We start from the raw sequence: 25,390 nt of genomic DNA on the forward strand, positions 1-25,390 counted from the left end.
CAAAAGCGAAAATTTCTCCATGAACAACGGAAAAAGACGCTACCTTTTGTTGCCAAATAACGGTTTTACCAAGATGGTCATGTTGTTCCAAGCAGAGCCATATTTTTCCTCGAGATATTACAGGCTGAGTTATAAGAAATATAAGGAGCATGCGGAAACACTATACTGCCGCCAGTGAACGCCAAGAAAAAATTATTTAGAAGTCAAATGAAACTTACTTGGAATTCAGCTGCATCTTTGTAACCAGCCAAACCACCATGAAACCATGCTGTCTCCGGTGTTCCGTTCCGGTTCCTCTGCCTCTGTTTCCTATGTTGGAAAGGAGGAACGGAGGAATACCTTCCTGTATCGCGGAGTAGCGGTAGATTCAAAATTCGTTCGCCAACTTTCAAGACCAAAAAACTAGAATTTCAATATAAAGTAAAGGTACGGCAGTACTTACCTTCTATTGCCTATCCTTAGATTGGACAATTACAATGTCTTTCCTCTTCCTCGATCGGGAGGAAGTATTCTGGCTTCACAAACGAGAGAGTTTTTTTTTCTCTCTCCCTTCTCCTATACTCCCTACTCGGAGGAGGATCTCGAGACTTTCTCTCGGAGTTCCTCCTTGAGGAGGTGAGTGTTTTAAGAGGAAACCAAAACTCCCAAACCCTGCTAATGGGACACTAGCTGGACGTCCGCTGGACATCCGAGATAGGACAGTGTGCGGACGGATGGCCAGGACAGCCGGCGGTTGTCCTCTGGCTGTCCTGAAAATCCGCGGACACTGAGAGGACGCGGTGGACGTGCAGCGGACGTCCTTCGGCAACGATGTGCTGTGTGGGTACTGTTTTTCTGGGCATAACTTCACCATGAAGGGAGTAGTTAAAGAAGATGGGTGATATCTTATGACTAAAAGAGATAGCGTTGCATTTTTGTATATTTAAAGACATTAAATTATGATCATGCCAGTCAGATATTCTTAACAAACAATTATTAAGTTCATGGCAGTGGGTTGAGTTGTGGACGACATTGAAAAATTTAATATCATCAGCATACATTAAATGTGAGACGGGAGATATTAAATAGCTTATATCATTGATAAATATTAAGAAAAGGTTTGGCCCTAGGTGAGATCCCTGGGGCACTCCCGAACCCACATCAAACACACGTGATATTGCAGATTTAAGTTTGATTAACTGCTTATGCCCAATCAAGTAGCTTTCTAGCCATCTCAGCATCATTCCATGGATACCCAGTGACTTCAACTTATACAGCAAAATAGAGTGGTTCACTTTATCAAATGCTTTACTTAAGTCTGTATAAATAGCATCAATTTGGGATCCATTTCCTAATCCATCAAGAAGGTAAGTGGTAAACATTAACAGGTTTGTTCCTGTAGACATGCCTTGCCTGAAGCCATGTTGCTCAGGTACCAATACATTTTTTAACAATGGTGCTAATTTATCAACTACAATACTTTCCAACAGTTTGGCTGTGACACACTGAATTGTTATTGGCCGATAGTTAGATATATCACATTTATCATTTGATTTATGTATAGGAACTATGTAACTAGTTTTGAGGATATCTGGAAAAATTCTCTCCTTAAAAGATATATTGAATAAGATATTAAGAGGATAGCATCATTACAACTTTTCAGCAATGAGGGAGGAACATAGTCAGGACCACAACCTTTACTAACATCAAGAGTTTTTAATTTACTGATAATTTCAGTCACAGTCACTGACATTGTACAGAAATTTATTTCAAAGGGAAAACTACACAATGGCATATCACTAGGTTGGTCATTGGAATAGACCCTTGAAAAGTGTTGAGCAAACAGTTCAGCAATTACCATGGTTTTCACCCCTCAGATTATTTAGATACATCCTTTTAGGTAAGGAGTTATCCTTGCGCAAATAGTTAACATGGTTCCGGAAAGGTTTGATATTATTAGATAAATCAGAGGAGAGATTGCTCATAAACAAATGATAACATTCTTTGGATAAAGTCTTGCATTTTGCTCTGTACTCAGAGAAACTGGTGTAGTCAACATTTGATCCGGTGACTTTATAGATAGAATGAAAAATTTTCTTAAGTTTAATTAGTGATTTTAATTCATTAGAATACCATTTCGGGAAAGAAGAAATACCAAAATTAACTTTGGGTGTGAACTGTTCAATGGCACTATACAAAGAGGAGTAGAAATCAGTAAAAGCATCATTCACACTCTTATTACACAATAGCGACGGCCAGTTTATGTCAAGAAGAAATGAACTAACAGCAGCATAGTTACATTTAGCAAAATCAAAACCGAGGTTATTCCTTTCTTCGAGACAATTCAAATCATAAGCCAGAGGGATGTTGAAGTTAAGAGCCGGGTGATAGGAGTCAGTTGGGATGGAGGGACAGTTTCTGTGCAAGAGATGATGGATGATTTGTTACAGAAAGCTAAATCCAGCATTCTATTCAAGGAATTAGGGGATGTATTAACCTGTATTAAATCCAGGAAATTAATTGTCTCATACAGAATTTTTCCTTGCCGAGTCATGGAGTGGTAGGTATTTTGAAAATCACAAATATTGTAATCACCTAGTAGAAGAATCACAGTGAATTAATTTGAGGTTACAAGGGTCTCGATGGTATTGCAGTGCACTGTGTAATCATTGGGATTGGAATTTGGGTGAAAGTATGTGGCACCGACCAAAATAGACTCTGACTCAAGAGAGATGCGAACAAAGGGGTGTGCAATAGTGTGAGAGGAAATGACAAGTTCTTGAAAAGATAAAGAGGAACGAATAGCAATTAGCACACCACTGCCCCTTGATTTGGAGCTTGTGATATTGATCCTATCTTTTCTTACCACTACAAAGTCTTTTAACCCCAGTTCAGAGGAGTCAATATTTGGTGAAAGCCATGTCTCAGTTAAAACAATCACATCATATGAATAATATGTCGAACACAATATTTGGTTTAGTTTCGTCCTCAGACCTCTCACATTTTGATAGTATACCCTGAGGTTAGAGGACGATAACCTTAGTTTTTTGAGGCAACAATTGTGGGAATGGAGTTAATAGACTTTTTTCTTAAGTCAGTCTCACCTTTGGCTTTTCTCTCATTTATCTGTTCTAGGAGATGTCGAAGATAATTTTGATCACGGATTGACCTATCATTCCTGGCCACAATGTTGTTATCGATCTTTCTGTTATTCCTTAGGAGTAATACAGCATCACAAGGGTTTGGAAAAATAACTTTAACCGGTGGTGGTTTGTTAGGTTGTTTTTTACCAAGCCTATGTACTCGAATTCCTTCTTTGGGCACCGCTGGAACCTGGTTTATCACTTCCACAACACGCCTGTAATCGACGTCACTTTCACTTTCACCATTGGCGCAAACATTCTCGGCAATATTAAATAATATCACATTATGCGATCTCTTTTGTCTGTCCTGAATCTCGCCAATAAGTGATTCAAACACTTTACCTTGAATGGAGTTTTTCCTGTTGCTCAAGTCAGCAAGAGAAGTTTTAATTTCAACTAATTCCGTCTTGAAAATTTCCAATAACAATTTGAGCTCCTTCAGGTCATTTATGTTGCTGACGGGTACAGGGTCCATTTTTGTGCCGTTAACGCAGAAATATTTTAGTTGGGACTTACTGGAGAGAGATTGAAGTTCAGATCGAGTTAGCCCAGAACATGCCGAGGTATTGTGGACGCGAAGTCCACAACGACTGCAATTGATCATAGCTCCTTCTTTTGAATCCGCACCGCAGGCAGTACAAATATCGACGCTAATTATTGACATGATGAAGATCAAAATGGACTAGTTCCAAAGGTAATTAATATCCACTTTATATCAATTGACTTATTGAAAGCTGGACAAATTCACACTCGCATTTGCTACATTATTTAGGTACGTATGTATAAGTTCTCTAAAAGTTTACATCTCCACATTTCTTTGGTTTATTGTGTCCATAAGTAGGAGTGTCCATACATTAGAGGTTCAATTCACCTTCAAATGCACATCCTTCTACCGGGGAATTGAATGTTGTCTTAAAGTCAGAGATGTCCGTGGGCATAGGTTTCACTGTATATCTATGACCTATACCTCTTTGCTTTCAGGGCAGTTGAGGATAAGGAAATAGGTCCTCTAATCAAAACAACCATGACAAGGTGTATACATTGTACACGTTGCATTCGTTTTGCTTCTGAAGTGGCTGGGGTTGATGATCTTGGAACTACTGGACGGGGAAATGACAGTCAGGTATAGCATGGATTGATTGTTATTGGAATGTAGTATGGTATCATACTCTATGAAATTATATATTTAATACAATTATAGAATGAACAGTTATTTTTTTTCCTTCTGATATTATTCGCCATCTCCATGACAGGAGTTGTTTTAATGAGCTCACAGCTCACTTGTGACCTGATAAAGTTTTGAAATAAATATTTTGTACTTTATTTTACAGGACATACTTCTTGGGAGGTAAATATTTATTGAGGTTATTTGGGATTCTAACATTCAGTTTTCTGTCACCCCTGTCGTGGGCAGCCCAAGTAGCAAAATCTTATGTAAAAATTATTTTGAAATATATTGCGAGAACATTTTGAAACGACTTCAACATAATTTTGAAAACATATTAGCTTTCTCTGTTTCAACCTTACAAATCTTTTTTTCATCATTTCAAAATGATTTTAACATGAGTTTAAAATATGTCTAACTCTTGAAGGAGCTATGAATTATACTTTTTTAAATTGTTTTAAAATATGCCGTAGCTAACTCAGTCTCCTTTGAAAATGATTAATTGTTATATTAATATGATATATGTAAACACGTTTGAAATTACGAACTGTGCCAGAAACAGTAAAAGAAAACTTTCCCACCTTATAATTATTCTACCTACATGATAGCTTAGCATGCATGAATATTTCGAATGAAGTAGTACAAAGATCATGAGAAGTGAAGAATCTCCTTACCTTCGCTCTTTCTCTGAATATCCTCCATGGAGGATATTCAGTTAAGTGAAGCATACAAGCCAGATGTCCTAGTTGGGATTATGAGACATTTGTTATCATATGTGTCATAAATTCAGACCTTATCCCTTTTTAGTATGCAAAAAAGCACACATTGAGAGTGTTTCAGGCGTTGCTTGATTGCATTGTGAGATCATTCAATGTCCAGTTTACAATGATATGCCTTCTTTTTGGGATATTTTTCCCATAAATTCATTATTTAAAATTTCTAGAAATCTTATGGAAAACTGCCTAAAAATACCATATTGTGGTTTTCAAGAAGTCCTGAAAACCGTGAAATTCAAACTCACTTTTGAAAAAAGGGATTCATTTTTGGTAGAAGTCTCCAAAATCATCTGTATTACTTGTACATATTATGTAGTATAGCTACTTGTAGTTATCTCACATTCACGTCAAAGGAATGATAATTTTTATGCTGGTTTATTTTGTCACATTGGTATGACTAAGATTATACTTACGAATGAAAATTTATATGAATGTTTTAAAAAGATTTCAAAATAATTACCTAATTATTTCAAAATTATGTTATAATGATTTCAACATTAGATTAAAATGATTAGAAAATAATTATCAAATTATTTAAAATGTGTATAAAATAATTTTGAAATTGTTTTCAAATAATGTTCACATAATTATTTTTCTGTGAAATTAAAAAAGGGATATTTTATGAAAAAAATAAGCCATTACTTCCTACATATCCATATATATACTCTATCAACAAAATTAGATCAAACAGTACAAGACTCAAAAAGAACAACGCCTTATGAAAAAGTCATGAATTTAGCCACCTTATGATATTTTGATTTTAAAATTATTTGAAATAATCAATATTCTTTTGCTACTTGGGAGTGTATGAAAGTACAGAAATTGTTCTTACTTTTGCTAGTGTTAGTGCTCAATTTTGAAAAATATTCTGTTTTGTGGAAAATTCTCTTGTTACCTTTAACAAGGGAATGGTAATGCTAAAAACCCTTAACTCTTGGTGACATATGTATTTGTCATCTGTCAGGAATGGTATTGTGTTTGAGGTGATGTTAAATAAAGTTGCCAGTTTTTAACCTATTCAAAACTAAGACTGTCATTGAAAGAGATGACATTAATCGCTGAACGTGGTTTTTATAACTGGTAACTATCTTTTCTGTTGTAGACTTCTAAGAACATTCAAGCTCCGACCGTCTAAGATTGGCAATTTTCAGTTTAATACTGTGGAAATATTTGGTTGGGTTAAATAATATTTGATCAAGCTGATTTTTTTCAGTGTTTTATTTACTGATGCAACTATACAAAATAGTTTATCAGCATTTGCGCCTTTCAAAACAAAGTTTTTTTGAACCAACCTAGGTTCACATCTATTGCAGCCTCTATGTCGCCATATCTTTACAACTTACTAGTTTTCTGGACCGATTTTTTTGTTGTAATGCTCAACTTCGTTTTTTTTGCAATAAGATCAGTAGGTAGTGTATACATAAAACTTACAATTCAATAAAACTACAGTAATATTCACTAAATTGTTACTGGCTCTAAGAACGCCATAAAAACCCAGTTGGCAGGGCTAAGGCATGTTAAATTCCTGTATTTTGAAAAGTGTTAATCATAACCAATGCAGGGATTGCATGTTTACTGTTGCAGTTTGTATTGCAACATCAACAAGTCTCGAAATAGGATGCCTTTTCAATAATATGTTATTTTAAATATTCTAGCCTCTAGGCTTAATGATACTGTCACTTATACAGTAACAGTATACATAATAATAAGCATTATTATCACATTTTCTTTGGCAGGTTGGAACATATGTCGAGAAAATGTTTGTTTCAGAACTTTCAGGAAATGTCATTGATCTCTGTCCAGTTGGAGCTCTCACTGCTAAACCGTATGCATTTCAAGCTCGACCGTGGGAATTGAGAAGGACTGAGAGTATTGATGTTTTGGATGCATTAGGCAGTAATATCATCGTATGTTCAAGAAGCAATGAAGTTCTTCGTATTCTTCCGCGTGAGAATGATGTGAGCATTAGTTTTTCATGATAGTATGTTTCTCTGTATGATCCTCTAGTAATGTTAATGCCTTCCTAACAAATCTTGGCCAATTTAATGCTTTGGAAATTTCCTATGTACTTTGCTAATGTTTTTTATTTCTGTTTCAAATTACAACCGTGATTCTTAAGTTTGTGAATGAAGAATGGATATCTGATAAAACCAGATTTGCGTGTGATGGTCTTAAAAGACAGAGATTGACCACTCCATACATTCGAAACTGCAGTGGTGAACTGATTCCAGTGGGGTGGTTGGATGCACTTGAAGCTGCTAGTAAACCTTTAAGGCAAGCTTCTCCAAATGGAATTGCTGCTATTGTAGGTGATTTAGTTGATGTTGAGGTAATTGAAATAAATATTCTTAATGCTCAATAGTACTGTAAGTGCTCTAAGATCTTTATCTCCCTCTCATCTTCTTTCTAATTATAATGCTTCTTTGTTTACCCAAAAATATGATGGATACAGAAAGTGATGATTACAAAAGCATTAATTTTCACTTACAAACAAAACAAGTATTGGAAACAAATTGATTATGAAATACATCAGAAAGAGGAAGCAAGGTACTCATCAGCATAAAACTTACATTTATTAAAAACTCACCTATCCAAACCAACCTCATTGCTGAAGTACCTAGTGAATATGAGAGTTTCATATCTTTGGCACGAACACTCTTGTAACGTTAGATTTTTCCCAGTGAGAAATGGGTGGTGGAATCCACGTGGAACCCACGTGGAGAATTAACGTGGATACCACGTGTTTTTGGTCGTGGAATCAACGTGGAATCCACGTGGAAATTTGGTGGAAAAATTAAAACAGCAGTAGGTGCTGTCCTAAAACCATTAAAACCTCAACCACTCTATATCTAAACCTTCTATATATGTGTCTACGATTTTTCATGTGCTCTCATGGCTGCCTTTCCACGAATTATATAAAAATAGCATGTGCGATACATTTTCACATAACTAGCGTGGTTTCAGGATGATAAATGACGCAATGTCACCAGAGAGTTAAGTTCCACAAATTAGAAATTCTGTTTAAAATTTTATGATAATCACCACAAATCCACTTGAAATCAACGTGGATTCCACGTGGGTCCAACCACTCAATATCCACCACCACCAAATACCCACCACTCAACGTGGATTCCACCACCCATTTCTCACTGGGTTGTTTCAGATCCTCTTTACTTTCTTAAATTTACAGTGTTTTGTACTACTTCAAGCAACTTCCCTTTTTTCTATCCTAAAATCCCCTCTCCTCCTCAGCCTCCCCTAGCAACATTAACATCAATAATTAATATTTAACATTGCACTCTGTATGCATTTATCCTTGGTGGAACATATTGCTTGGTATCTAATTTGTATCTAAATACTATTCAATGATGAATTGGATTCTAGTACCCATGGTATCTTTTATAGTTTTCAGGTATCAAATAAGGAGAAATCATGTGTGAACAAGATATTTAAGGGGAAAATATCACCTTCTAGTAGGGTACAAAATTCTGTGGCATAGGAATGCCTCAGTTTCAAATGTCCACAATGTTTCTGAATGTATTTTCCAGGGATTCTATCCTTTTTCAATGGCAACATATGATGCATTACTTAGGGAATGTATCCTAAATACTGCTGAATTGGGGGATTGCATTGGTTTAAAGTTAGGGCTAAAGTTGGTTTAAAAGTTTAGTCGCTAGTGTTTTGCCTTCCCCTACAAAGGGCCTGGGCTCGAATCCTTGAGAAAGTGAAGAATTTTCAGGGACTACACAATCAACTTCTTTGTGGAGTGCACCTCAATGCAGCACTCTGTCTGTCCGTTGGGATGTTGAACCATGGTCCCCTTGGTGCCTTTTGTCAAGAGTTGGCTAATGCCGATGCCATGTTTTTCTCCATCCTTCCTTCCCTACTTTTCATGGTGCAAATGAGCTTAGATGAAGGTCGCCTACGCCACATATCTTACCATCCCTCTTAGGTCTTTAAAGCTTTTGCACCCTTGCAATGATTTTTAATAATTTTATATAGTGTGTAAGTCATGAAGGAGCTTGGTAGCCTGGTGGCTGCTGATTGAGAGAACCTGGGATCAAGTTTCCAGGTGAAGCCTTCACCCCAAATCAAGGAGTTGCACATTGGACGTGGGTCTATTGCATCAACTTTTGCCACATAGTTATAAGTTGAGAATTATTAAATGCAATATAAATTCATTCACATGGCTGGTAATAAATAAGTCCTTTATATTTGAACATGATCATGTGACATTCTCTGCTGTCATTCATGTTAATTTCTATACAAATTGATAGTATCTTTGAGAGTTAATTTTTAATGAAAAAATTTTAATGTTTAGGGATCTGGAGAATTCTCTGGATCCCCATCAGGGGATTTGGCTCCCTATGTGTCGATGAATGAGTATAGAATCATAATTATGATGCAATATTCATTCCTTAAGGATTTATTTCTCTTCTTAAATGCTGTGTGTGAATTGAATATTCTTTTCTGTTCTTTTTCAGACTCTTGTAGTCCTGAAAGACTTGATTAATTCACTTGGTTCGGAAACACTTTGCACAGAAGAAGAATTCCTTCGTAGAGATCCTGGTTGTGACCTTCGTTCCTCATACCTCTTGAACAGTGAAATCAAAGGTAGTCAATTTATAGCCACTCAGTCAGCACAATTGTGGTATATACATAATACGTTTCTAATACAATGGTTTTTCAAAATGGGATGTGTTGTATTGCAGTTGTAATACAGTGTCAAATATCCTCTGAAACAATTGGGTGGTTCCCTATTATGTATTTTATTGCCTACATCGAAAGATTATTACTCCTAGAGTATGCATTTCACGCTTTTAGATTTTTAAATGACGATATGTATTTTTTGCGATTAATTGAAAAGCAAAAATTTTCAAGCGCCAGAAAACGCGACGGCTAAGTATGAATGACGGGAAAAGCCCGTGTGACGTCATTCTGGTTCCCGCTGTCGCCAATTGAGGTGACCTTAGGGCGAGGATATTGTGCGATGCTAGCTGCTAGCAGGTAGTAGAGTACCCTGCTAGCAGGTAGCGCTTGGCTTAAATAAGGGATATTAATACCTTATCAAATGAAGGAAACTTTCCGACTATAGGCAGTTTTAATAGGTGATTATTAAGAAATGTTTCTCTTAAGTCTGTGCCTCATGCATGCATTGGTAATCTCAGACAATGTAAAACTCCTATCCACTCGTATAGAAACTAGGTCCCTGTGACGTCACATGGAATGGCATTGCATGGGCACCAATCTGGCCTTTTTCAAATGCAGTTAAAATTTACTATTGCCATTCACCTAAACTGGGATATCTAAAATTAAATAATTTATTTATTATGAATACACTAATGGTGGGTAACGAATCGCAATCAATGCCTTTCGTTTTCTTTGATGAAGGAAACTACCCTATTGTATTGCAGTTGTAATACAGAGCTAAATTAGGAATGCATTACAAATTATATTCCTTTTGTAATACAACTGCATTAAAATGGCAAATACAGGACTCATCAGTGTTACCTCCGGAGCCATAGTTAAGAGTCACCTATTAATGGGCAACTGTTAACTCTGGACCTGAAATCAATATCGATTCTATTAATTTTTCCATTCAGTGCTGTGAGCTAAATCATAGGGTATTTGCTTCTTGATTTGTATCTTAGCTTGCACTTGTAGGTATCAATGAATCTTTTATGAGGTTACACTTCCTGGTTTTCTTTAGATGGAGAGAGACCAGAGAGCTGCCAATCGCTCTTCCTGTTTGTCTCAAATCAGATCTCAAAAGAACTAAAAATCTTTGAACCAAAGTATATGTGCGTGCGTGCAAAAGAACTTGCTGATCTAACTCTCAGCAACAGTGGCACAGTGCTTTGTTAAAAACTTAAGTATGATTATGTATCTCTTTTTTTCCTAGTCCTAGTCACCTACTCTGGTTGTGCCCACAAATATCCTCAGAGGAATGATGCCTTGGTAGCTTAACACATTCAATGCAGGCCTGATTTTCATAAAAGTCGTCAGAATCGGCCGATAAAATAAGAAAGGAAAATAGAGGTTTTCGTGTCATAACTTCCGTTCAAATACTGCTATTTACAAATGGAACACAGGGGTCGAAAGAGGGAAGCTTGCTGAAGGAAATGCACATGATCGGAAGACTCGGAAGTGGATATTAGTCACATACGGGGGCGGAGAAAGGCCTCCCATGTGACCGGCAGAGCACGACAGTTGACGTACTCTGTTTCTCGGCTTGGACAGGACCACGTCAATTGACGTGCTCCGTGCTGAATGTGTTGACTGGCTAAAGCACTCAACCAGAAATTGGGGATCTGGATTTGAATCTTGGTCAAGGCGAATGATTTTTTCTCTGGATTTTTTGCATCATATATCTCTTGTTTAACAAAGGAAATAAATACATGAGAAATACAATGGTTTATAAAATTGGATTTCACTCCTATTTTTGTTCTGTATTACAATTGTGTTACAATTGATTTGTTTGGAGGTTTTGGAATACAATGGTAATAAAATGGTTTTACAAAAATTAATGCAATTTGTAAATGTACAAGAGATTTACAATTTGTATACAATAGATTGTGCTGTCTGGGCAATATTGTGGCTTCATTGGTGGCTCATGTTAGTTTACCATTGCCGATGAGAAGAGAATGTGGGCTTAAGTATTAGCTTTTTATACTGAGTTTTAATTTGGAACTCTGGATAAAATTCTTATGTTGGTAGACATTTTATGAACATGGTTGGGCCCTGTTTTGGTGTTGCGTGGAAAGTATGTAACAAAAGGATGCAAAATAAAGGAAGGGACTGAAAGGCCATTTGGTATATTTCAATGACTTTGGGATGCCTCACAGTTTCTAATGTTTCAATTGCTCAAAAACTGTTTCCCTCTAATACACATATTATTGAAATATTTAATGAAGTGATGAATGAAAATAGGAACAGTCAGGATTAAGCTGCTAACTAAAGGCTTGTAATCTGCTGCCAGTGATGAAACTTAAAGTTTTGAGCAAAAGGCTTAAAGTTTTGAGCTTAAAGTTTGAAGGCAATTGAGATACTAAACTGAGATTATTAAAATTGACCTATGCAAGTGTGGCCCAGATTTATCAAACCAGAATTACGCAGTGGAATTACTGCATTGAATTGCCAGTGGAGTGGATGAAGTGATCCCAGGCAGATGGAAAATGGGAGATGGTCAAGAAGGCGTAATACTACTTGTAGAAAATGAAAAAGTCGATCTTAATCTCTGTATCCCTACTCAGATTGTAATGAAGGTGCACTGAGTCCTCTATGGGGTGAGTTCAGAAAATAACAGGAACTAAATTTTGAAATTTCTCGCTTGTTTTACAAGTTTGGAGTCCTATTGTCAAAATTTTTAAAAATGTGTCGGTATACATGCCCCTGAAGTATGATAAAAATTTCAGTTGTAGTTATCGTTTACTTAGTCTGTCGCAGGTGCTGAGGTTAGATATGTTTTGTTGAGTTCTGGGATTTTTGGCTGTCACTTCATTGCTTATATTAGTGAATTTTTGGCCAAAAACAATGCTTTAACATGCTCCATATTTGCCTGACGGCTCCATTTGACTTTTTAGTGTTCCCAAAAATAGTGAGAAACTTAAAAGGCCATCATTTTACGAGCATAGATGACATTAAAAGAAATCACTGACAGAGCTTAAAGCTATCCCAAAGATTGAGTTTGAGAAATCTTTTGAGGGTTGGAAGAAGTGCTTACATCAGTACTGTCGTATACGGGTGTCAAAATGAAAGACCATACTTATGCTTTGCATGCCAAGGCCAGGATTAGACTGCCCACTCGGACTTAGGCGAACATGTGCCTCGCTGAGGTCCAGTGACGTCACGACCCGGACTTCTTTTATTAACAAAAGATACATGATATCCTTAAAGGACATAAAATCCAATGGGGACTATTTTGAAGGCGACATTTATGTTGACAAACAAATAAATATTTTTCATAAAACTATAATTCCAATTATTTTCTGACCACAACTTGTATGCCTTTGAAAGATAGAGATGGTACATAGCATCTGTGAAAAATGGTGCTACTTTTTTTGGCTTGTTCTCCATTTATATAAAAAAATGAATTTTGTTGATCATTTATGTAGGAATTGAAAAGGCTGACTTTTTATTGCTGATTGGAACAAACCCACGTTATGAAGCCCCTGTCCTCAATGCTAGAATTCGTAAAGCATATTTGGAAAATGAGTTAGAGATTGCAGTCATTGGCCCTGAGTTGAACTTAACCTATGATTACATGGTAAGAGTTATTCCATTGTGTATTTTTTCTAATATGTAGTGATATTGATATCAACTTTACCAGAAGTACTTGATCCTTAGTTTAAAAATACATTTTTAAGAATAGTAATGTTATAGTTGAGTCTCCAATCTATGGATTGGATGAAATTTTGCATTTCATAAGGTTTGATTTATTCTTTGAATCCCTGGAGTATCTCATCTTAAAATCTTCTTCATCCTTTCTGTTTGATCTTTATCTCACTACTTCATGAGGTTTATACTTTTTATTTAGTAAATAAGTGCATAATGAATAAAATTAGTATTATGAATGACATTTCAATATGAGGTTTAACCATGTATGTAAATTTATAACTCTGAATACCAGATAAATATTTTATTCCAAGCATACCAGTGATAAAAACAAACATAATTGTTACATAATTAAATGGTGAATGTTGGTGGCAAACTTGTTCAAGATCTTAATATGATACTTTGAAGTGCCTTCTTTGCCTCCTTTTGTGTCCCTTCCTCATCTGTTTTAATAAGCCTTTGCTGAGGTCATTCATCCTCTCTCATTGATAATATACATTTCAAAGCTAGATGCTGCTATATATCTTTATATTGAAGTATGGAATAGTAGTATGAAACTACCTTAATATGCCCTTGGAAGTATGAAGTTATGGAAGTATGAATTGCTAAATCTCAATTTTTTGAGTCAAGAGTTGTAGCATTATTGATTATTAAATCCCTTGTACATATTCCAATTTTTTTAGTACTGTGGAGATAGTCCATGTAGCTTGGAGCAGTTTGCATGCAATTGCCATCCTCTGTCTTGCAAATTAAATTCAGCAAAGAGACCGATGGTTGTTGTTGGATCTGGAATTTTACAGAGATGTGACGGACCTAGAATCCTTGCTCTTGCCCGCATCATTTCTGAGTGTGCCACTGAGGTCAGTATTATAAAAGTTTTATCCATCTGCCTAAACTACTACTTAACCCTCTCCCTATTGAAGTTTAAATGCCTCATTCTCCGCTCCACCCTAACCCGGCCGAAACCGGCCGCCGCCATTTAAGTCGCTCCTTCATAAACCGGCCGAATCCGCCCGGCCTGCCCTGAGATGTTTGGGGCAGCCTTTTGAGTTTCATAGGCATCTGTTTTATCTTGAGAGTGTTTATCTTTGCTAGCACAAGCATACTTCCAATCTCTCGTTTCATTAAGAAGAAGCAGAACGTTGTCACCATAAGCTAAAATCCCGAGACAATGAGGTGCTTTGTTCCAGCGTGGTATATTAACTGAGAAGTAATGATAGAAGATTTTTAAGCCATTACGAAGGGATTTTTAGGAGGGCCAGTTTTGAAATGGTGTGATACGAAAACCCTAGGCCAGCCCTGTGTTATTTAGAGTGACTGTCATATCTAATGGTGATATTTCTTTGTGTGTGGTCACACACAAGCTCACGCTCTTCCTGTCTTTCATGGCTAGGAGGCGAAGCTCAGCTCAAATGAAAAGAAACCTAATACCCCTCAGTCCTGACCAAGGCTTCTTTAAGTGAGGATACTATTGCAGAAGAAGTGAACAGAAGTGAATTTTCAAGTGATTCAGATATTTCTAGTTGTTTGAATGGAGAAGAAGGATGCAGTGATTGTGACAAATCAAGTGAAGTAGAACTAGAGGATGATGTTACCCCAAGTTCGAGTGATTTAAAAGGTGATATTCAGGTGCATGACTCTTGGAGGGACACCCTGATTTTTGAAGAACCGTCAGAGTTCAAAGAAGAGAGAGGGCCTATTCATAATTTACCGATAGGTGACAATGAATTTTCCATCCTGAAATATATGCTTGGGGGCGAAGATTTTTTTTACAACATTGTCAAGAACACAAATAAATACAGTGCAACCTCGATATAACGACATCCCACGGTGCACTAATAAACACTCGCTATAGCGAATTGTCGCTTTACCGGAGGTGGAACAAATAATAGCCAATATACCTGTTGCGAAAAGATATACAGGAACAGGAGTGGTGCGGCGACAGATAAACATCTATCCGATAAACGTAAGCATAAATCCAGACGAAAGGCGATGTTTTTTTGCATCACTAAATTTCCTTACTCAAATAACGACTAACTATTCAAACAATTTATAAGCGCCGCACTGAATAAAAATCATGCAAAGCATTGTTTCGTCAATCATTATATTTATCGAACGACAGTTTACCACATGAATTTGAGACTGAGCACTCCATTAACTTCATTTCTAACAGATCACTAGAGGTTACAGAGGTTAAAGAGTCTTGATGAAAGTCTTCCGGCAGTGAAACCCTCGCTATGGCGAGAGCCAACACCGAAAGGGTCTCGTAAAAACGAATTTTTTAACATGCTTATTATAGGGTCAATTGACGGTGCATCGGCTATCTCTCGTAATAGCGGGGGTGTCGCTATAGCCCGTACTCGCTTTAACGAGGTTCCACTGTATGCAGAACATCTTCAACATTCCTCAGGAAAGGCTGACAAAGACTGGGTAGATGTTACGTGTGATGAAATGGTGGCATACATTGGAGTGCTTGTATACACGGGAATATTCAATTTGCCTGAAAGAAGGAATTACTGGCATAGCCAAGATTCAATTGACTGCTCAATTGTTCGTGACTGTATGACCTTTGCAAGATACACAAAAATTTCAAAATATTTCCACATAAGTGATATAACTCAGGAAAAAAAAACAGGGAGAGGAGGGTTTTGATATATTGCATAAAATTAGGCCGGTTCTTGATGTTATGGAAACTCTTCATCAAAAGTATAAACCAGGTAGGGAATTAAGTGTATACGAGACGATAGTTGCTTTTAAAGGACGTCATTACATAAAACAATACATCCAAGGAAAGCCAACGAAGTGGGGATTTAAAGTTTGGGTTTTAGCAAGCTCCCATGGCTACGTTCTGCAGGGAAATGTGTACCTAGGAAAAAAGATATAAGAAATCCTGAAATGTCTTTTAGCTTTTTTTCAAGTGTGACGCTCATGAAATTACTACTTAGGAATAACTTATATGCATGTGCTGCTACAAGATCATCTCGTAAAGAATGGCCCGAGGAATTAAAATATCCAAAAAACTTATACTCCAAAGAGGAGAGAGTAGAAATTTTCAGAGCGGAAAAGTTACTGCAACGGTTTGGCATGATAATCGGGATATTTTAATATCCTTCAAACCAATTGCGATCCAAATTACAAAGTCTATGTACAAAGAAAAACAGGAAAAAAGAACAAACAACTATGGTATCCTGTCCACATTCAGTTGCATTGTACACCAAATACATGGGTGGTGTTGACAGAGCTGATCAAAGAAGGTGCTACTATGGCTTAGGTAGGAAAACAAAAAAGTGGTGGAAATATTTATTTGCCTTCGTCATAAACACAGCTATAGTGAACAGTTTTATTCTGTACAAAGAAACCAATTCACCCTCAAATACTAGGCATGGAGTAACACAGAAGAATTTTCGTTTAGCACTTTACAGGTAGATGATAGGGAAATTCTCCTCCCGTAAAGTAGTAGGATGTAAAAGAATCCTTCCGATGGGCACATTTTCACAGAGACAGCAACACTCTCTTGTAAAGATCGTGGGGAGAAAAAAAGTGTGTACCTATTTCAGCTCGAAGAAAAGAAAAACTCCTATTGGTCGGAGCATAGAAACATCATGGAAATGCATCAGATGCGATTTACCTGTTTGCAAATTAGGATGTTATCATCAATATCACCAAGAAAATGGAGTTTAAGGAGGGAATTAAATTCAATATAAGGTAAGGCAAACTTCTTTCAATAAATCAATATATTCTTAAAACGTATACAAATTTTAAAATAAAACACTTAAATATCATTCAAGTTATTGCAAGTTAATTGAAGTAACCTGCGTCAGTTCCTCATCGTGGAGAAAAATAGGTCTACCAGTGGGGCAAATGGGTATTTAAACTTCATGCATGACAAGGAAATGTTTACGGCCGGTTTCGGGCGGTTTAGGAAGGAGAGGGTTATCTGAATTGTTTTATCCAGCTGATTTTAGGCTACGAACATCTTACTACTCCCTTTTTTTTTTAAGCTGACTTAACCTTCTATTCCTTATGCTTGAGAAATCTTCTGTTTTCTGCAGCTACTTTGCATAATCCTGAAGTGTCCATTAACAAGAATCTATTAAAAAGCTGACTTTTGCTAGTGATATACCATAGCCTTGCAGTGATGCATACAACAAAAATGAGCTTGAAAACAAATTGCCATGATTTCATAATGTATTTTAAACTGGATAAAATGATTATGTGGTAACATGTGTTAATTTCACATTACTTAAAAGGAGCACATTAATGGGAGGAAGTTGAATTTGTTGTATAGTTATTTTGTGGCCATGAGAATTATTGATTTTGCTTATGCTCTCTTAACATCACCAAAATTTATCTTCCATTGGTTAGTGAAACTCACATGGTGGCCGCCATGGACTTGTTTACTCAGACTGAAATTACAAGTCATCGACAGGATTAAGTTGATTAATGGGAAAGATAAGTCATGGTGAAAGGAGTCTTCATTAAGCCATTCTTTTGTAATTTTACAATTACGCAAATGCATAAGTTGCTGCTCACTTTTCTTTGGTTGATGATGTATGTTATTAGTTTTTGTAGTGACTAAGCTCGTTCACGGTCGTAGGTTGAGTCTTCAGGAATGCTACTTCCCGTTTATTGGCGCCAAAACAATTGTGCTACAAAATGCACTTTCACATAGAAACAATACATATGAAAAACCCAAATATATTACAATCCTCCCCTTCCAAAAAGGGATCAATTTGCGTTAGCAGTACTATATACAGTGAAACCTTTCTTAAACGAAACTCAAGGGACCGAAATTTTGCCATTTCGTTGATTGGGAGTTCGTTCCCTGGATGTGATACGCACGTTGCGTCATCGTAGGGGCACGGAAATTGAAGCAAGTCTGCATGCGTTATCTTCATTCTACCTTCGCATACTTCAAATCAATGCCGATTATTTTCAACTGCGATGCAAATCGCGGGAAATAGACCACATTTAGGAAGCCTCAGTTTCAAGCGCATTATTTCATCATGTGGAGTGCTTTTCAATTGGTTATCAAAAATATATGTGGCATAGCTGTGAGCGCGAATCGATCCAATTATTCTCAATAGTTGAATTAGAGTACATACATGCACTTGCGAGATTTAAATTGGAAAGCTATGAAATCAATGGATGGACTCGTTTGTATTTTTCTATCATCACGAATATAAATTTATGCTAACAGCCCCAAATATTGTTTTATCGCCATGAAATTCAGATCGCTCAGCCACAACGACCAAAGTGGCGGCTATTGTCGACCGACTAACGGGTGGCATTTCTAGTAGTCGAATCAATTAAATTCTTCTGCAATAGTTGTGGTCGCGGGCTTCGTAAATAATATATTATAATGGCATTAATTCCACCATACTCTGAATAGGCAACTGTCGTTAAGGAAGCAACCTGAAAGGCCTCATGCAAGAGAACTCTCCACTACAATAATTCATGATTTCAAAAATGAGTTTTCGAGAAATTATATTCTGGAAGTCACTGATCGCCGTAAATTTTTTTCCAAACTCTGAGAAACATTACGTATTTTTCTAATTGAATTCATCCTAGTTACCCCCCAGAACTACCCTTTTTTGCCCAGACTAAGAATACGCACACTAGTTACATCCATTTCCGAAAAGAATGACTTCGTGAATTAGGATAGCATTCAGATCATAAGTTAGAGAATGCAGGGCAGTTATTGGCAATATTACACCGGTGGGAATTTCTGGATGATAGTCTATGTCAGGAAACAATGGGAAACTATAAGTGCACGAAAAAACTCCGTTCTGACAATCCGTACTCTAATGGTGAAGTAATGCAAAACACGAACCCAATTACTTACCTCAGTGATGCAAATCATAGTCGGTCACTTGGAGAAAACTTGTGTGAGAATAAGGATGAAAATAATACAAAAAAGGCATGAAATATTATAAAACAAATTTATTTATTTTCAACTTTGAAATATGAAAGTAAAGATGCTTGACATTTCTTTCCCCTCAATTCTTTTGCCACAGCATCTTCCACTGTTCTAAACGCACTCATCACACTTTCTGAAATCCCCGTGCACAAAATAAAAAGTCCATCGCTGCGCTGACTGTAACAGAGTTGGGACACTCCGTCTCAGGTCCATTGTCTTCTTCCGGAGGCATCACTTCCTCTGTTGGCACCTCCTGCAGATTGGGTGATTCATCGTGGGTTATTAAATTGGTGTCTACCTCTGAAGACTCACCGAACGACACTTCAAAGTCCATTTTTTTCGAGAGATCCCGCCAGACCTCGCCGATTACGGCATCATTCTCCATCGAGGTGTCGCAGGTTTCGCTATTGACAACGAACCCGGCTTTTGTAAAACAATTGGAAATGGTGACTGATGTCACACACTACCATGCTTCGCAAAGCTGCTGCATTGCCTGCAATACAGTCCACTTCAAATTGCGGCAATCACTTCCATCCATGCGGCACACCAAAAACTCTATTAGTATACGATGGTAATGCCTCTTCACTGCCGAAATAATCCCTTGGTCTAAGGGTTTCAGTTTACTAGTGCAATTTGGGGGGAAGAAAATTACCTGCACGTTTCTTAAAGTCAGCCCTTCAATGTTGTGGGCCGTGCACCGATCGAGGAAGAGCACTATTTTTCTATTTTCCCCCTCCATGTGCGCATCAACACCCGCCAACCACCGCCGAAATAATGCCGCCGTCATCCAAGCATTTTTACTGCTTCTATAGGGGCAAGACATCACTTTAACATTTTTAAAGCAGCACGGTTTAGTGAATTTACCCACCTCAAACGGAGGCAACTTCTCCAAGCCGTCACTATTGGTGCACAGGAGTACCGTAAACCGTTCCTTACTCATTTTACCGCCGTGGCACGCCTCTCCCTTCACAGTTAGAGTACGGTCAGGAAGCAAATTGTAAAAAAAATCCTGCTTCATCTACATTAAAAACGTCCTTAGGACTGTAGCCCTCCCCAATTAAAAAACTAGATTCTTCCTCCAACTCTCCACCACATCCGGATTAATGGAGGCTTCCTCCCCACAAATCTTCAATGAGGTCAGGTTCCACCTTTTTTTAAATTTGTGGAGCCACCCATTCGATGCCCTGAAGCCATCTATTCCCAACTTCAGGACCTCCATTCTAGCTTGCTCTTGCAGGATGGGCTCTGAAATGGGAATCACCGATGTTATGGTTTTCCTATGCCAGTGAGTGCTCTGGTTATTCCTCTCTCTGTGGTGTGACCCACTGATGGGGCACACGGCATAGAATGAAGGTCACAGGTGACAGGTAGGCCCCACTGCAGCTGCAAACCAGATCGGGGAATTCAGCTCTGCAACAAGCATTGTAAAATGCAGAAATATATGTATATGGTAGCTATGCCAGCCCCTCATGTATCAAATGGTGAAGTGGATGTCTTATTTTAGGTGGAGGAAGGCTGGAAAGTATTTAATGTTTTACATCGAGTGGCCTCGCAAGTGGCAGCTTTGGATGTGGGATACCTCAGTGGAGTTGAATGCGTGAAGAGAAATCCTCCTAAAGTGTTGTACCTTGTAGGGGCTGACAAGTGCCTGGTTAGCAGAGATGACCTTCCTGAAGATGTTTTTATCATATACCAAGGTTGGTGAATGTTTTTCTGTAAAAGATAATAATTATGTCCATGGTGAAACAAAACCCAGTACAGAACAGAGCAATAGCGTACAACGTCCAGCCTTATATACCCAAATTGTTGGTTGAATGGAGGATCAAAACACAAAGTATAAAAGCTGGGAGAGGCAGATAGAAGGTCAGGTGTTAATGAGGTTAATGGGGAGGGGAGGAGGAGGATTGTCAAGGAAGAAGTCAGATTTTAAAACAGTAGATAAAAAAATTAGAACATTTGAATACAGTCATATCATTTAAAATTTTGGTGTTATGTGCAAGAGTGCATTTGGTGATTTCTAAAATATCCAGTTTTACACTTTTGTCATGTAAATGTAAAAGTTTAATACATATTAAAATCACTGTTGTGGCCGGATTCGGACAGGTGCTTAGAAAAATAGTATTTGGAGTCTTTCAAATGAGCACTTCTTTTTATATTTGTGGCCCATTTGACCGACATACACATCATTGCACTCATCACATATCAGGGCATAGACACCACTTTTGTTTTTAGGATGCAATTTGTCCTTGGATTTAAAAATACCTAACTTTTTTCCTAGGGAGGTCGGGGAGTAAAAACACACTCGGTATTTGTCTTTGGGGATGAGGTTGTGAATACTGTAAGACAGGGGGCCAAGGAATGGTAATTTGCACCATTGTTTGGGTTCTGTTTTGGGGACCGTCAGCAAACTGGTTAGGGTGGGCAATACTCTTTTTTGGGTTTTTTTTTGGCCTGTAGTTTATGGATGAGGTGATCATAATAGCCGTTATTTTAACATATTGATTTAATTAAATCAAGTTCCTGGTTGAAACTTGAATTAGTCATTGGGATACAAAGTAGTCTGTTTAACATAGAGTTAATGCCCACAATCTTGTGGGAGTAAGGATGGTTTGAGTCTGCAGGGATAAGTACATCCATAAAGGTACTTTTCCGGTAGATTGCAAAGTCATGTTTGCCTTCTTTGAGGGAAATCGTGAGATCTAGGAAGTGGATTGAGTCACATCCGAGTTCAGAAGTAAAATTGATGGATGGGTGGAGGGAATTGAGTAGCCCAAGAAAGGAGGCCAGTTGTCTGTTGCTACCAGTCCACAGGCAAATAATGTCATCCACATATGAAAAGTAGTAGCACACCTTTTTTAAAAGAGGGTAATGAGATTTGAACAGTTTACTTTCCAGGTTATCCGTAAAGTTATCAGCCAGGATAGGCAAAAGAGGAGAGCCCATAGAAAGGCCATAATTTTGTGGTAATTCTGGCGATTTAATTGAAAATAAATTTGGTCCATGCACACTGATAATAGTTTTTTGAAGTAACTCACTTGGTCGTCATTTACGGATGATTTTTCTGAGCCAATCTAGAGTTAGTCCTATAGCTTATTTGGCAGGTCGGAGGTAAAAAGGTTGGAAACATCAAATGATACCAGTTTTCCACTTGGTGGGGGGTTATTGTTGAAAGAATTTTTGCTAGCTCAGAGGAATTTTCTATGCTGTGTGTGAGCTTAAACCCCGAGAGGTTCCGTATGAGTGTATTTAACTTTGAAGGGAGCAGAAAAATGGGAAACCACAGGGCATATGGGCACATTAGACTTGTGGGTTTTGGGTAAGCTGTACATTTTCGGTGGCAATGGATTCATTGTAATAAGATGTCTCCTTTCCCAAGGAGAGAGTAAGGAGTTGCAGCTCTTCACTGTGGATTTAAGTTTATCTTGAAAAATGGGGGTGGGTTCTTTATGTCCATTTGTAAAATGATGAATAAAAAATAATTACGTCGATTTGTAAAATCTAGGATAAAAGTATTTTGAGTATTTTCTGTGACGTTACTTTCTCATATTTATTAATTTTCATTGACGCTAGTACTATGTAATTGGTCTTGGAAATTATTTCATTAAATGAACAATAGATTTTATGTGTGTTTATGCAGTCTATTTAAAAAATAGATGTTCGTAGATAGGTCTTTATGAGGTTAAATCACTATTGCTTGGACCTTAAATGAGGATTTGTAATATTTCTAGCCCTGCCGCGTGTACGGCGGTGAAATATAAAAGAATTGCCATGAGAAAAAATGGCAATTCTTGTATATGCTTAAATGAGGAGTTGTTTTATGCAAAAAAGGATATTTTCTGTAATTATGATTTTGAAGCATTTGATTTTGCTGAAGAAATAAAGGGTGGGCCTATCTTTCAAGGGTTAGGCCATTTTCATTGTCAAAGTATAAACCTGCGGGGAATCAGGAAATATGCCATCAGGATTATCACGGAAACTTATTCTAAAGCAGTAGCCTTAGCACTATATTATGCCAAATATACAGCATACTGCAATATGGTGCAATGTATTGGGGGCAAGACCCAACTGTATATATAGAGAGGTTATTCAGGATCCAGAAGAGAAGGTCATGCATATAAGGGTCTTAAATGACCTGAAATTATGTGAATCCCTTAAAAATTATTTCGTCAAAGAAATAATATTAACTCTTCCATATATTTAAATACTGAATATAATTATGTTTGTTAGAAATAACCCTCATTTATACACATCCTATCTGAGTCATCACAAATACCAAACCAGACATCTTAATAACTTCAATAGTATATTCCATTAAAGATCACTTTATGAAAAATGTGTATTGCACACTGGAATCCATTATTTCAATAAGGTACCTGCCGTATTCAATCAAAATGATAAAAGACAATAAAGAATTCCAATCTATGATAAAACAAATTCTATGCAAAAAAAGCTTTCTATTCATTAAATGAATTTGTAGAGGACAAAAGTGCCTTCTCATTGTAAGCATTATACTCCCCTCACTGTTTCTCACTGCATATGTAAATTTATATATAATTATTGTACTGACTTACCTTGTAAGACTTGAAGACTAATAAAATATTAAGTACATATTATTATTATGTAGTATATTTTGGTAGAATTGGGAATAGCTAAGGTGGAGTATGCTGATGGTCTATGTTGGATGCAATTTTCTTCAAGGTGAAAAATGCAAGCCTATTTACTTGCGTCTCAGGCACCTATGTGATGGTGAGAATTGTGTTGTAGGAGTTGTTAGGTGTATATTATGTTGATACAGATTTTAGGAATCTCTTAAAAGTCCAATTATTTTATATGTGGGTTATTGAAGGCATAATGAATAATAATGAACTGAATAATGTTTGCTATTCATCTTGAAGGCCATTTTTATTCCATAGATACAATGAAAACTTTTAATGACCAAGATTTGCCTATGAATTTGTAAGTCTTGGTTGATATGGTGTTGTGCGGAATTAGACCTAGGTAATTCTATTTACGGCATGACTCCATTCACTCCCCCTTATGCGTATGTGGAAATCATGTTTGCAAGAGTCCATGCATGCACTATCCAAACATATGTGGAATGCAAATATATTAAGTATATGCATGACATGGGTTTTCGGATAAAGCAAATATCTATGGTTGTTTCTTAAAATATTTTTTCTGAAATATAGGTCACCACGGTGACAATGGTGCAGAAATGGCGGATGTAATCCTTCCTGGAGCTGCTTATACAGAGAAAGAAGCAACATACGTTAATACTGAAGGCCGAGTTCAGCTGGCTAATTTAGCTGTCAACCCTCCTGGCTATGCCAGAGAAGACTGGAAAATTGTACGGGCTCTCTCTGAGGTGCTTTTTTTTCATCAAAATATTTTCAGTTTACTTGGTTGACCCATGAATGCCTTTCTTGGCATATAATGTCACAAATATATAGTGTATATATACATACTAGCCTCTGAGTTCAAGTAGGCATTACATTATCTCAATTTATAGTGTTTTGCATAATACATCATGGACACTTCTTTTCAATTAACCATGGACCATTGAGGAAGTGGACAAATATTCTGTTAAACAGACCACTAAACTCCCATATTAAAATAAATTAAAATTTGGGGACATTATGTAAATATTGCTTGGAATTGGGGAAATAAATACATATACACATTCTTCCTTACACAGTCCTTCAGGATTGTATCTTTGTATGTATTGTGTAAGAAATTTCACCTATGCGAGAGATGTAAATGGTTTTAATCTTGGTTTTGTGGTTTTGTAAGCCCTTCCATTATTTTTTAAATAAGTTCACAGATTAGTAATTTATTTGCAAGTTTTTTTTTTGTGTGAAAAATCCACAGAGAAAAAAATAATTTGCTTTGACTTTGATTTGATTTGGGATTCGAATGGGAATTCCCAGGGTTCGAATCCCAGTCAAGGCAAATGATTTTCTCTCAGTGTATTTTTCATGCAATTTGTGCATGCCTGCCGTAAAAGTTATCACCATGGCTAGTCCCGGTATTCTTGAATTGGATTTTTTTTACTTGTCAAGGGCAGCAAAAATAC

The 25,390-nt window shown here is 37.0% G+C and overlaps 1 protein-coding gene across 12 annotated transcripts in view; it reads left to right on the forward strand.

The window, feature by feature from the left end:
• Positions 1 to 25,390, forward strand: part of LOC124168825 (NADH-ubiquinone oxidoreductase 75 kDa subunit, mitochondrial-like) — a 46,288-nt gene that overhangs the window by 16,577 nt on the left and 4,321 nt on the right. For all 12 annotated transcript variants that reach the window (XM_046547209.1, XM_046547214.1, XM_046547230.1 and 9 more), the window contains 8 exons: positions 4,104 to 4,245; positions 6,800 to 7,021; positions 7,183 to 7,392; positions 9,548 to 9,677; positions 13,178 to 13,329; positions 14,081 to 14,257; positions 20,822 to 21,014; positions 24,507 to 24,682. In XM_046547209.1, coding sequence (XP_046403165.1) covers positions 4,104 to 4,245; positions 6,800 to 7,021; positions 7,183 to 7,392; positions 9,548 to 9,677; positions 13,178 to 13,329; positions 14,081 to 14,257; positions 20,822 to 21,014; positions 24,507 to 24,682 — 1,402 coding nt within the window. The remainder of the gene's footprint in view (positions 1 to 4,103; positions 4,246 to 6,799; positions 7,022 to 7,182; positions 7,393 to 9,547; positions 9,678 to 13,177; positions 13,330 to 14,080; positions 14,258 to 20,821; positions 21,015 to 24,506; positions 24,683 to 25,390) is intronic.

The sequence above is a fragment of the Ischnura elegans genome, chromosome 1, assembly GCF_921293095.1.
Source record: "Ischnura elegans chromosome 1, ioIscEleg1.1, whole genome shotgun sequence".
In the NCBI taxonomy this organism is placed as follows: Eukaryota; Metazoa; Arthropoda; class Insecta; order Odonata; family Coenagrionidae; genus Ischnura; species Ischnura elegans.